The sequence below is a fragment of the Balaenoptera musculus genome, chromosome X (assembly GCF_009873245.2).
Source record: "Balaenoptera musculus isolate JJ_BM4_2016_0621 chromosome X, mBalMus1.pri.v3, whole genome shotgun sequence".
Lineage (NCBI taxonomy): Eukaryota > Metazoa > Chordata > Mammalia > Artiodactyla > Balaenopteridae > Balaenoptera > Balaenoptera musculus.
In genome coordinates, this window is record NC_045806.1 from 127,988,080 (window position 1) to 128,001,500 (window position 13,421).

General features: G+C 44.1%; 1 protein-coding gene across 2 annotated transcripts in view; it reads right to left on the reverse strand.

Annotated features, from left to right (window-relative positions):
- Nucleotides 1–6,793, reverse strand: part of GAB3 (GRB2 associated binding protein 3) — a 61,014-nt gene extending 54,221 nt beyond the window's left edge. For both annotated transcript variants that reach the window (XR_005018262.1, XM_036839082.1), the window contains exon 1: nt 6,682–6,793. Coding sequence is in view for 1 of the 2 variants with exons in the window: in XM_036839082.1 (XP_036694977.1) it covers nt 6,682–6,753 (72 nt within the window). In the remaining variant the exon portion in view is untranslated. The remainder of the gene's footprint in view (nt 1–6,681) is intronic.
- Between the last annotated feature and the right edge of the window lie 6,628 nt (nt 6,794–13,421).

Genomic DNA, 13,421 nt, shown 5'->3' on the forward strand with positions numbered 1-13,421 from the left:
TGGGGGGGAATCTCCATACTGTTCTCCATAGTGGCTGCACCAATTTACATTCTCACCAACAGTGCAGGAGGCTTCCCTTTTCTCCACACCCTCACCAACACTTATCTCTTGTCTTTTGATGAAGGCCATTCTGACAGGTGTGAGGGGATATCTCACTGCGGTTTTGATTTGCTTTTCCCTGATGATTAGTGATGTTGAGCATCTTCTCATGTGCTTGTTGGCTGTCTGTATGTCTTCTTAAATGAACAGACTAAGATATAGAATGGGATATTGTGTAAGAAAGTGGAGGATGAGAAGCTATGTACATATGTCCTCGTATTTATAGAAAGAAATACTGGAAGTGTGAAGGAAAAAACTAAGAGAAATAGTTACTTGAGGGCTAAGGGCAATTAAGATGGATGAAGACAGAGGTGAGGGTGAGATTTTTCATATTTGAATCATGTAAGTGTGATACTTATTCAATAACAGTTTAAAAGCTGAGATAAAAGCAGAAGAAGCAACTGAACAAAACTGCCCCAAAACAGACCCATGAAAGGATTGAAGACTTAGGTTGCAATTAAAATCATGCTGTACAAACATAAATACAAATGTCTTTTGCACATGAAAAGATGCTCAACCTCACTCATAAAGAAATTCAATTAAAATAAAATACCATTTATCAACTATTGACTTTAAAAAGATCAAAACGTTTGATAATACACTATATATTTGGGGCGTTGCAGAGAGACAAGCACTTTGATATCTATTGGCATTTTACATTCACATACACTTCGACTAAGAAATTCCACTTCTAAGCATTTTTTTACAAGCAGAATTAATTGCACATGACTCCACAGACCAATGTACAAAGATATTCACGGCAGCATTGTTTATAGTAGCATGGGACTGGAAACAAGAAAAGGTCTACCATAGTAGCTCCACACAGTGAAATATTATGAAGTTGTTAAAGATAATGAGAAAGATCTCTATGTGCTGATATGGAACAATCCCCAAAATATATTAAGAAAGCGGGTTATAATATAGTGAATATAGTATACTACCATTTGTTCAAAATATATGCTTGTATACGCATGGAATATATCTGGAAGGAAAATCCACAATGCTTGCAGCTGGAGGGGGAAACTTACTTTTCACTGTATATACTTTAATATGCTTTGATTTTGAATCATATGCATATATTCCTTAAAAATACACTCTCTCTGGCAACATATAATGAAAATTTATATAGAGGAAGGACTCTTCAACAAATGGTGTTGAATCAATTGATTAACTATTTGTAAAATACAGTGAGTATAAATACTAACTGAAGAACATGAAAACACTAGTTAGAAAAGGTATCTGCACCCCTATATTCATTGCAGCATTCTTTACAACAGGCAAGATTTGGAAACAACCTAAGTGCCCATTGATGGATGAATGGATAAAGATGTGTATACATACACAATGGAATATTACTCAGCCATGAAAAAGACTGAAATCTTGCCATTTGCAACAACACGGATGGCCCTAGAGGGTATTATGCTAAGTGAAATAAGTGAAAGACAAATACCAAATACCATATGATTTCACTCATATGTGGAATACAATAAACAAATCAAACAAAACATACAAAAACAAACACATAGATACAGAGAAGAGAGTAGTGGTTACCAGCATTATGCTAATGTCAAAACCAGAGAAAGATAGTACAAAAAAGAAAAACTACAGACCAATATCCCTCATGAACAAAGTCACAAATACCCTCAGCAAAATATTAGCAAATTAAATCCAGCAATACATGAAAAGGGGCTTCCCTGGTGGTGCAGTAGTTAAGAATCCACCTGCCAATGCAGGAGACACGGGTTTGAACCCTGATCCGGGAAGATCCCACATGCTGTGGAGCAACTAAGCCCATGCACCACAACTACTGAGCCTGTGCTCTACAGCCCACGAGCCACAACTACTGAGCCTGCGTGCCACAGCTACTGAAGCCCACGTGCCTAGAGCCCATGCTCCCAACAAGAGAAGCCACCGCAATGAGAAGCCTTTGCACCGCAATGAAGAGTAGCCCCCGTTCGCCGCAACCAGAGAAAAGCCCGCGTGCAGCAATGAAGACCCAACGCAGCCAAAAATAAAATAAATAAAATAAAATAAATTTATTTTAAAAAACCCAATAACATGAAAAGGATAAAACATCACAACCAAGTGAAGTTTATCCCAGGAACTCAAAGCTGGCTCCAGATACAAAAATCAATCAGAATAATTCACCATAGTAACAGACAAAAAAAAAAAAAACGAAGAAAAAGCATATTATTATTTTTACACATGCAAGAAAGGCACTTAACAAATCCAATTCACGATAAAAAGTTTCAGCAAACTAGCAATACAAGGGAACTTCGGCCTGAGAAAAGGCACCCACAAAAAGCCTACGGCTAATGTGCTTATTAAAAGGTGAAAGACTAAATGCTTTCCCCCTTAGATCAAGAAAAATCAAGGATGTCTGTTCTCATCATTTTTATACAATATTGATAGTATTGAAAGTTCAAGCTATAAATAAGTGAGTTTAGCAAAGTTGCAGGATACAAGGTTAATAAACAAAAATCAACTGACAAACGAATTCTAAAACTGGTATGGAAAAGCAAACGACCAACAATAGCCAAAACAACTCCGAAAAGATAAACAAAGTTGGAGGGCTAAAACTGCCTGATTTCAAGAATTATTATAAAGTTCTTGTCATCAAAACAGCATGGTGTTAGCATAAAGATGAACAAAGACATAAAGGGAACAGACTAGAGAACACAGAAATAGACTTACATAAATATGACCAATTGGGGCTTCCCTGGTGGCACAGTGGTTGAGAATCTGCCTGCCAATGCAGGGGACATGGGTTCGAGCCCTGGTCTGGGAGGATCCCACATGCCGCGGAGCAACTAGGCCCGTGAGCCACAACTACTGAGCCTTTGTGTCTGGAGCCTGTGCTCCACAACAAGAGAGGCCGCGATAGTGAGAGGCCCGCACACCGCGATGAAGAGTGGCCCCCGCTCGCCACAACTAGAGAAAGCCCTCGCACAGAAACGAAGACCCAACACAGCCAAAAATAAATAAATTAATTAATTTTTTAAAAAATGACCAATTGATTTTTAACAAAGCTGCAAAAGTAATTCAATGGAATAAAGACAGTTTGTTCAATAAATGTAATTGGTTTGCAAGAAAATGAGTCACAACACAAATGTTACACCTTGTACACAATTTTTAACCCAAATGAATCATTGGTCTAAAGTGTAAAACTATAAATTTTTTAGGAAAAAAAACACAGGAGAAAATCTTCAGGATCTAGGGTTAGGCAAGAGTTCTTAGATTTGACAGTAAACATGATCCACAAAAGAAAAATGGACAAATTGGACTTAATCAAAACTTTAAAATCTCTGTTCTATAAAAGATACTGTAAAGAGAAAGAAAAGACAAACTATAGCCTGGTAGAAAATATTTGCAAATTATATATCCAACAAAGAACTTGTATGCAGAGATAAAAGCAGTACCTGGATCTTAGTGTTGTTTTGAAGACTAAATGAGATAATTCAAATAAAGTCCTTAGTGCAGTGGCTGGCACATACAGCCACTCAATAAATGTGAATTATTATAATTTTATTATCATCACTGTTACAGCATTCTTTAAAGTTGAGAAAATAAAAGCAAGATAACTGTTCATCAACAGAGAAATTGTTAAAATATGTTACGTCTATGACCAGGAATGTTAGGCAATGGTTTCAAAGAATGAAGCAAATCTATATGTACTAACTTGGAAAGATGTCCAGGATTGTTGTGAAAAAAGGAAATCGCAGGACAGTTTGTATAGTATGATCTCATTTGTGCAAAAAGAAAATTGTATCTTCTTCGAAATTTTTAAAGAATAACACTAACCAAACTTCTAACAGTTGTCATCCCTAGGGAGGGGCGTGGAAGGGAATGAGGAGGGGTGCACAGGAAGAGTAGGATGTGGGGAAAATTAAAGAGGGTCTTTCACCTTTTACTGTATTTATTCCTAGATCATTTGGCTGTTTATAAGAATAAGTTTGTATATTTGTGAAACAAAAAACAGAAAAGAATCAACTATCTTTTAAAAGAGCAGTAATTCACCTGTCAGAATGGCAAAAAGTCTACAAACAATAAATGCTGGAGAGGGTGTGGAGAAAAGGGAACCCTCCTACACTGTTGGTGGAAATGCAGACTGGTGCAGCCACTATGGAGAACAGTATGGAGGCTCCTTAAGAAAGTAGAAATAGAGCTACTATATGATCCAGCAATCCCACTCCTGGGCATATATCTGGAAACGATGAAAAGTCTAATTCAAAAAGATACACGCACCCCAAAGTTCATAGCAGCACTATTCACAGTAGCCAAGACATGGAAACAACCTAAATGTCCATTGACAGAGGAATGGATAAAGAAGTTGTGGTACATATATCTACAATAGAATATTACTCGGCCGTAAAAAAGAATGAAATATTTGCAGCAACATGGATGGACCCAGAGATTATCATACTAAGTGAAGTAAGTCAGAGAAGGCCAAATACCATATGATTTCACTTATATGTGGAATCTAAAAAAAAAAAAATACAAATGAACTTACAAAACAGAAATAGACTCACAGCCATAGAAAACAAACTTATGATTACCAAAGGGGAAGGGTAGGGGATAAGTTAGGAGTTCAGGATTAGTAAATACACACCACTATATATAAAATAGATAAACAACAAAGATCTACTGTATGGCACAGGGAACTATATTCAATATCTTGTAATAACCTATAATGAAAAAAATCTGAAGGTGTACAGCTGAAAGTAACACAATATTGTAAATTAACTATAGTTAAATTTAAATTTTAAAGAGCAGTGATAAAACTAACTTTCTTTCATAGATTCGAGAATGAAACACAAGCTTACCTCCGACTGAAGGACTTACCTAAATACAGACTTAGCTTCCATCTGTGGTTCACAAACATTAACAGAGAGCTACTTGGCTGGCAGCGCAAAGAACTAAGTTATTGCCCTAGTTGTGCCACTGAGTAGTTTCGCTATGTCATTGTGTAACAGGTGTGAGACTCTGGACTTCTTGAGGACAGGGATCAAGCCTCTTTTGCTCTCTCTAGCCAATGGCCTAGGGCCTGGTTCAGAGCTGATGCTCAATTAAAAGGAAGACGGAATGAGCACTCCCGACAGATCTGAGTGAAAAGCGGCTTGTGAGCACTGACAAATGATCGCCATCTAGTGGCAATACGGGATTCCTGCAGAACTTAAGAGACGAGCGGAAACTGACTTTGGGGGGTGTTTCAGGGACTCCTTTCAACCAAAGAGCATCGACTGCCGAAACGACTATGTCCCTCATTATAAAAAGTTCCCAACCTTAGCCTGAGAGGCCCAGGTTTATGTCTTGGAGTGTTGGTAAGATGACATCTAGGTAGTCTTGTGTCCTAAGTCTCCTCCTTCACCACCCCATCACACGCCCCACACGCCTACAAGCTGTGCAAAGTCCACGCCTGCCACACCTCCATTGCACCTCAAGAGAACGAAGCACATGTAATAACAAGTGTGGACACCCATGCCTTCCCGAGGTGGATGAAGTACTAATAAAGTTTCCTAAGCCAGTCTGGTCAGGACAAGATAGAAAACAGGACTGGAAAAAAATCTGCCACGAACTTTGCACTCCAGGTTCAGCACCTTCCTGCATCATCTGACAATATGCAGTAAACATTTAAGATGTCTCACGTTCCAAAGGGCAACAAGGAAAGCTACCTCGAGCTGGCTTTGCAAGTGCTGCTCTGTGACAGACCCTCACCCTGAGTATCAGTGAGTCTTCAAAGCAGATGCACCGTTAGCGAAGCAGCTGGGTGCCTTAGAGGCTGAGAAATAGTGGACCTCGTGTTTATAGACTCGGGGACTCAAGAAGAATGATGAAGGTAAACAGTGGTAGTAATCAGAAGAATCTAGGTGTGTCTACATCTATGGCATCTGCACGCTAAGTGGAACATGCCTCTAAAACGCTGCTCAGCGGAACAAACGGCAAAAAACTTCGCAAAGAGTCGCAAGAGACGGACACTAGCGTAGTCCCGGGTCAATGGAGAAAGGGGTCTGAGCAGCTGTACGTTGTAAAGACCTTGTCCCGAGGACGCGGGTGGACATAATGAATGTTCGAGCTGTGGCTCGTACATTTAAGGTGTGCTCTCCCAAGCGCCCCTTGTCTCATCCTAGCAAAAGCCCATGGTTCCCGGAGGTTCTCGAAAAGAGCGGTGTCCGCAGAAAGGAGAAGCTGAGAAGCGACAAGCCGAGGAAGGCTGCGGACGGTCGTGTCCGATGGCACCTCCGCGGGAAGACGGTGCTCGCGGCCCCGCGGGAAAGCGGAGCCTCCGCGCCTGCCCCGTGCAGGCGGCGCGTCCCGGGCTCCCCGTCCCTCTCCCCCGCCGCGGCACGGCGACAGGGCCGCTCTCTCGGGCGGTCCCCCCGGCCGCTCCCGCACCGAGACGGGCGCCCGGGCTCGCCCCACCCGCCTCCCTCCCGTCGGCTCGGCGCGCTCCGGCTCGACGTGCGGTCTCGCTTTCCGTCCGCCGGCCTCGCCCGCAGCCCGAGCGCGGGGCTCCCGGGCCACTCCGAGGCCACCCCGCGGCCACCCGGGGCCCCGAGGACGCGCGGCGACGCCCCTACTCACGTAGCGCTGCAGCTTCCTCTCGGGGGGCGACTTGACGAGCCAGCCCGTGCACACGGCGTCGCCCGCGCTCATCGTGCCGCGCTTCCTCCGGCTGGGCCGGCGCCCGCGGCGGGAGGAAGTCGGCGGGGATGCCGGCGGGGCGGGCCCAGCGCCTGCAGCCCGCCCGCCCTCCCAGCGCCGCCCCCGCGGCCCCGCGACCCCCGCCCGGAGGGGCCGGGCGCCACCCCGGCCTCGGGCAGGAAAGCCCTGCGGGCTGGAGCCGGCCCCCCGCCGCCCTCGCCCCCGCCCGCGGTCGGCCGCGTCTGAAGGTCTGGTGCCCGGGCCTCGGGGTCACGAGAGCCGAAACCTAGACCCCGCACCTGCGATGTCAATGCTTAGGGACAAAGAAAAGCCTAACTGCCCCTTGACTTCCCGTTTCCACTTGATGGTTTGCAAATTACTGCTTCTGCTGTGCCCCTCCCCCGAAGATCTCTTTATCCGGGGATGAGCTCTGCAGCAAAACTAAATCCAAATCATCCAGAATCAAAAGGTTCAAAACTGGAAGTGCTGTTTGCAGTCTCTTTGACCCGAAGCCTTTAAAACATGGATCCAAGAATGATGGTGCAGGCGGTGTGCTGAGCCCGGCAAGTAACTGCCACGCATACGACACTCACGCAGACCTGCGGCTGCAGGGCCGGTGAGTATGCGCACCACCGAACAGGCATTAGCTCCCTGGATCCACACACACTATCAAGTGGGCCTGACCATGATCTCAGTTGTGCAGGTGAGTAAACTGAGGAACAGGATCATATCACCCTCCAAAGCCGCACAAGTAGGAACTCAGCTGAGAGGCAGCCAGGCCTGTCTGTGCTGCCCTTCAGGGCACACTCTGCCCTTTAGGAACACACTGTATAAACAGCAAAGCACGGATACCAAACTTCGGGGCCGCGTCCACAATGCTAATCCGAGGGATGTGTGGCGTCACCTGGCCAGCTCCCTGACCTGTAGTGCTCTTCTCCCTCGGTGTGACGCCTCTCCCTTAGAAGTGACACTTGGAAGTAACAAATGCCACATCATTTCTTTGACTTACAAAAAGACTTCTCAGCCTCCTACCATGCATCTGAAATTTCCACGGAGCGATGACTCTTGTATGGTAGGGTTCATGTGTTGTTCTGTAATCAGTCAGGGTTCAGTGGAGGGAACAGAGTTTGCTCTAGGTGTTTCAAGCAGAAAGGGATTTAATTTAGGGAAGAAGGTGCTTATAAAATCAATGGAAGTGCTGGAGCATTGGGAGTCCGTGGGCGCTGAAAGCAACAGCAACTCACTCCTGGCAAAATAATACTGCTATCCTATCCCTCCTACAAAACTAAAAAGCACTCCCTAAAACAGGACACCAAAAGGCCCGTCCGTCACTGTAGCCATCTCTAGTTCAGACACCACCTCACTTCAATATCCTAAAACCTAAAGAAAAACATAAAGCTAACCTCTATCAGCCTTTATTTGACATACATAAAATCTGGAGAGAAGGAATATGGGAAAAGTTTATATGTTCACCACACACACACACACACACACACACACACACACAGACACGCACACACAGCTACTACAATTCTCCTTTCTATAACTGACCTTGAGATCATAATTGCATTGGTCTTTATAACTTCCTTCTTCACTACCGTCCCTGTCCTCCTTTTGCTCTCCAGCCTCAGCTGGTCAGAATTCTTTACCTGGTAAGTCAACCAAACCTTTATTCCCACTGAGCCTGAATCCTTAGTGGTCCTGCCTGGACGTGACAGTAGTAGGAGATGCCCCAGAGGGTCCCTTGGATTTAAGACAGAGTCCTTCCCAATCCCATGGTATAACAGTGACCCTGTTTCAACTTGGTAATCAATGTCAACCATCCAAGCCTGCTCAGTAGACCTGTGGTTCAGTGGCATAAAGAACCCTAAATGGCCAGATGGCAATATCAACTTGCAGTATGATGGAACCAGCGTTTGGGTCCTGTTTGAAGCATTCCTACCTTGGAAACCAACAGAGCTCCAAGCTGCTCCACCCTGGGAGTAGATGATTAGGTGTGATGGTGAGAGGAGTCCTTCCCACTTCCCAATTCGTGGGCCCGTGGATTCTGGCTAAGGAGAAACAGCACCACATAGTGGCCACCAGCTCACCTCCCCCTTTCAGTGTCTTTTCACCCAACTAGTGTAGGAAGTGAGCCTTCACTAGACTGACCAGCACCGATCCTCTCAGGCCAGAGGCTTCAGGGCAATCCCTCAGTGTCAGCACGTAGCACACGTCTTGTGTCTTATAGTGATTGCCTTGGTCGGAAGCACTGTTATGTGAAATATTGTGAAAGTGAATGCAGGACAGTAAGTCTACGGGTGGCCATGCCAGCAGAAAGGTAGCTCATGATAAGTACATATTCAAGTGAGGACAAATTGCGGCCCCTTCCCTACAGATGTGGTCTGATTTCATCAGTCGCCACAAGGTGGTGGGCTTGTCCCCCAGGGAGGGCTACCTTACTGGGCACTCGGTGTGGGTCTCTGCTGTGGACAGGCAGAGTACTTAGCAGTGGCAGTGACAGTGGCCGTGACCCCATCAACTGATGGCAGCTCCCGGGAGGGCAGCCTCACCCCTGCTGATTCCTTTAACCTCCGTAAACAATCTCCCCATTAGATTCTCCTCCGTTCAACCCATAGAGCCTCCCATTTGCTTCCTCCGGAGACCCTGACCAACAGACCTATGAGGTTACACGTGGGAGTCAAGGGAAAGAGTGTCACCCACAGCAGGGGCCACAGAGGTTGATCAAAAGGAAAATACGGTGGCAGTAGAGGGCATGATTTCCTTCAAAACTCCAGGAATCCACGGTCTGTTTCTCCTTTTAGGACTTGCCAAAACTCCGTGTAACATTGCAGTGCGTCGAGTGGCCGGTACCTGCCGCAGAGACTTTCCTTGCCTGGGGTTCCACTAAAAACACGTCACCTTACAGATTACTTGCTGAAGCACTGGTGGCACAATTTCATGTCGTATATGTTGCCTACAGAATCTGAAGAGCCCCACCAAATGCCGTGCCCCTTTCTGAGTGGTAGGTGGTATGAAGTGCAGCAACTTACTGAATATCCAGTATGGTCCAGACCATCTCAAAACATCGCTAAGGGTCAGTCTCTTGAGTTTTCATGGGCTTTGTCTCCCACACTCTGGCATACAGGTGTCCTAACGAAGCATCTCTGCTACCTCTCGTCCACCAGGTGCAGTAAGCATGATGTCTTCGGTGTAATGGCCCAGCATGATGTTCACCATGATTGTCGAAACAATCAAGTTCCATTCATCTGAGATGATGATAGAGAGTCAGAGGATGGCTTGTTTGCACTCCAGCCTGGGGAGACTAGATAATTTGAATAGCAAGTGGTGTTTTAGAACCTGGATTCCCTTTGTGGCTTACCCATTTCTCATTTATTTAAAATAGGTTTAGGAAAAACAAGTACCGTATGCTAACACATATATATGGAATCTAAAAAACAAATGGTTATGAAGAACCTAGGGGCAGGACAGGAATAAAGATGCAGACGTAGAGAATGGACTTGAGGACAAGCGGAGGGGGAAGGGTAAGCTGGGACGAAGTGAGTGGCATGGACTTATATACACTACCAAATGTAGAATAGCTAGCTAGTGGGAGGCAGCTGCATAGCACAGGGAGATCAGCTCAGTGCTTTTGTGACCACCTAGAAGGGTGGGATAGGGAGGGTGGGAGGGAGACACAAGAGGGAGGAGATATGGGGATATATGTATATGTATAGCTGATTCACTTTGTTATAAAGCAGAAACTAACACACCATTGTAAAGCAATTATACTCCAATAAAGATGTTTAAAAAAATAAAATAAAATAGGTTTAGTTTGAAATAGATAACTAACAAGGACCTACTGTATAGCACAGGGAACTATATTCAATATCTTGTATTAACCTATAATGGAAAAGAATCTGAAAAATTATATATATATATAAAAAACTGAATCACTGTGCTGTACATCTGAAACTAACACGATATTGTAAATCAACTATACTTCAATAAAATAAATGAATAAATAACATTTTTTTTAAAAAAAGAGGAAGGCTCCCCAACCAAAAAAAAAAAAAAGGTTTAGTTTGGCAGTTCTTTAAGTACTGTAAATCTTGTAACTAGGAGGATTTATGAAAATAAATGTCCACTATTAAGGAAGAGTTTCTATTTTAATTATGTTATGTGGGGCAAAGTGGCCATGCAGCTAACTTATTCTCTGTGAAAAGAGAGAAAATTTGAAAAGAAAATTCTTCTCCAATTTCTGGATGAGGGACAAACATGAGGAGATAGCTATACATGTGTGTGAAAGGCCAATAATGTAAAATTCACAAGTAAAATCTGCAAACAAAAAGAATTATACACCATGACCAGGTGGGGTTTATCCCAGAGATGCAAGGCTCATTCAGTATATGAAAATCAATCAGTGATATCCACCATATTGACAAGCAAAAGAGGAAAAGTCACATGATTATATCAATTGATGCAGAACAAACATTTGCCAAACCCAATATCAATTCATGACAAAAACTCTCATAAAACTAGGAATAGGGGGGAATTTCCTCAACTTGTTAAAGAACATCTATGGAAGACATACGACTAACATCATATGACTAACTTCATACTTAAATGGTGAAAAACTGGGCAATTTCCCCTATGGTTGGGAACAAGGTAAGGCTATGTGCTCTCACTACTCTTATTTAACGTAGTGTTGGAAGTTCTAGCCAGTGCAATAAGGAAAAAAAAGAAAAAGAAAGAAAGAAACAAAAGGCACACAGATTGGGAAGAAGAATTAAAAGTGTCTTCATTTGCAGGTGATATAATTGTCTTCATAGAAAATCCAAAGGAATCTACATGAAAAACTCCCATAACTAATAAGTGAGCTTTACAGGGTTGCAGGATACAAGATCAACACATAAATCTCTGTACACAATTTCAAGGCTCATTATATAACTACAGTGATCAAGATAGTGTGATATTGGTAGAGGAATAAACACATAGATAAATGGAACGGAGTAGAGAAGCCAGAAATAGACCCACATAAATTTACCCAACTGGTTTTTGACAAAGGTATAAAAGCATCCACATGGGGTATGCCACCCCCAGAAAGGGGCCCACCAAGCATTGTACTTCTTTCTTCGTGACAGTGGGTTCGAGGTACAGCAACTTGTTTTTCTCTTTGGAGGGACAATGCCAATATGCTTCAGTCCACTGGTGCCCAGAAACTTCATGAAAGTTTTGGGCCCCTGAATTTTTATGGGGCTTATCTTTCGCTCTGTGGTGAAATATTTGCTACTGCCCATGCACTAGGTCCAGTCAGCATGACGTCATTAATGTGGCAGACCAGTATGATGATTTGGGGGACAATGAGATGATCAAGTCAATGCCCAGGGACTTCATTATGGTAATGTGCCAGATAATTGAAGGGACAGTGACTGGGGCTTTCTTTTGACCCTTTTTCCATAGTTGTGCTCAGTCCTTTAGTCAGGAAGCCTCTGTGGGAATTCATCCAGCTGCCAATTATGCGATCAGGAACTAGGGAAAGAGCCACAGGGGGTCCACAGGGGGTCCACAGAGAGAGAGCCGCAGCCTAAAGACTCCATTTCCGACCAGTGGACCACAGTTGAAAGTTGGAGGAAGGTTTAAAGTACACAGCTGTGCTATGTGTACCTGGCCTCACCTTTGCTTGAGGGCTGAGTCTGTGAATTGACTGGGTCCGGGAATTAGATGAGGGGCCATGATTTTCCATCGTGGTGATTCAAGGCAGGCTGTCATTCGCCAGACCTAGAGTTTTTGTTGTTGGTGGTCTACTACAGGTGGCCGATTAATAGGATTCCATGATTCATCACCCTGAAGATCCTTGGGGATAAAACATTCTCATTCCAGCTGCCAGCTCTGCTGCCTATTTTGATACCCATCCCGTTTCTATGAGATTTAGTGCCACCACTTAGACTCTGCTGCTCTAGGATCCCATCCTTCCCACTGAGAGCGCAAGCCTGTTTCCGTGGCAACACCTCCTACCTCCTTTGGCAACGCAACTTGAAGGTTCATATGTAGGGTACTTACTGTATATAGCAGTGGACAAAATAAACCAGACTTTCCTGGCTTCATAAGGCTAACATTCTAGTGAAGAGACAGACAAGAAACAAGACCCACTGAAGGCAGAAGGAAGAGCAGGTGCAAAAGCCTGAAGAGGACGGTGTCTGCCTGTGGAGGAGTCTTCACAGCCAGAGGCAGTGTGGCCGGACGGGCGTGAGTCCGGCCGTGAGTCCGGCCGTGAGTGGAAGCAGGTGGACTCAGAAGGAGAAGTGGTGGCAGACGCTGACAGCCGTCATCAGCACCTTGGCTTTTACTCTTAGTGAGATGCTTTATTAGTTTGCTCACGTTGCTGTAACAAATTACTCCAAACTGGGTGGCTTTACTTTTTTAAAAATTTATTTATTTTTTATAATTAATTTTTCTTGGAGTGTAGTTGATTTACAATGTTGTGTTAGTTTCTGCTGTACAGCAAAGTGACTCAGTTATACATATACATCTATCCATTCTTTTTTAGGTTCTTTTCCCATATAGGTCATTACAGAGTATTGAGTAGAGTTCCCTGTGTTATACAGTAGGTCCTTATTAGTTATCTATTTTATATATGGTAGTGTGTATATGTCAATGCCAGTCTCCCAATTTATCCCTCCCCCTTCCCCCCCCTTAAC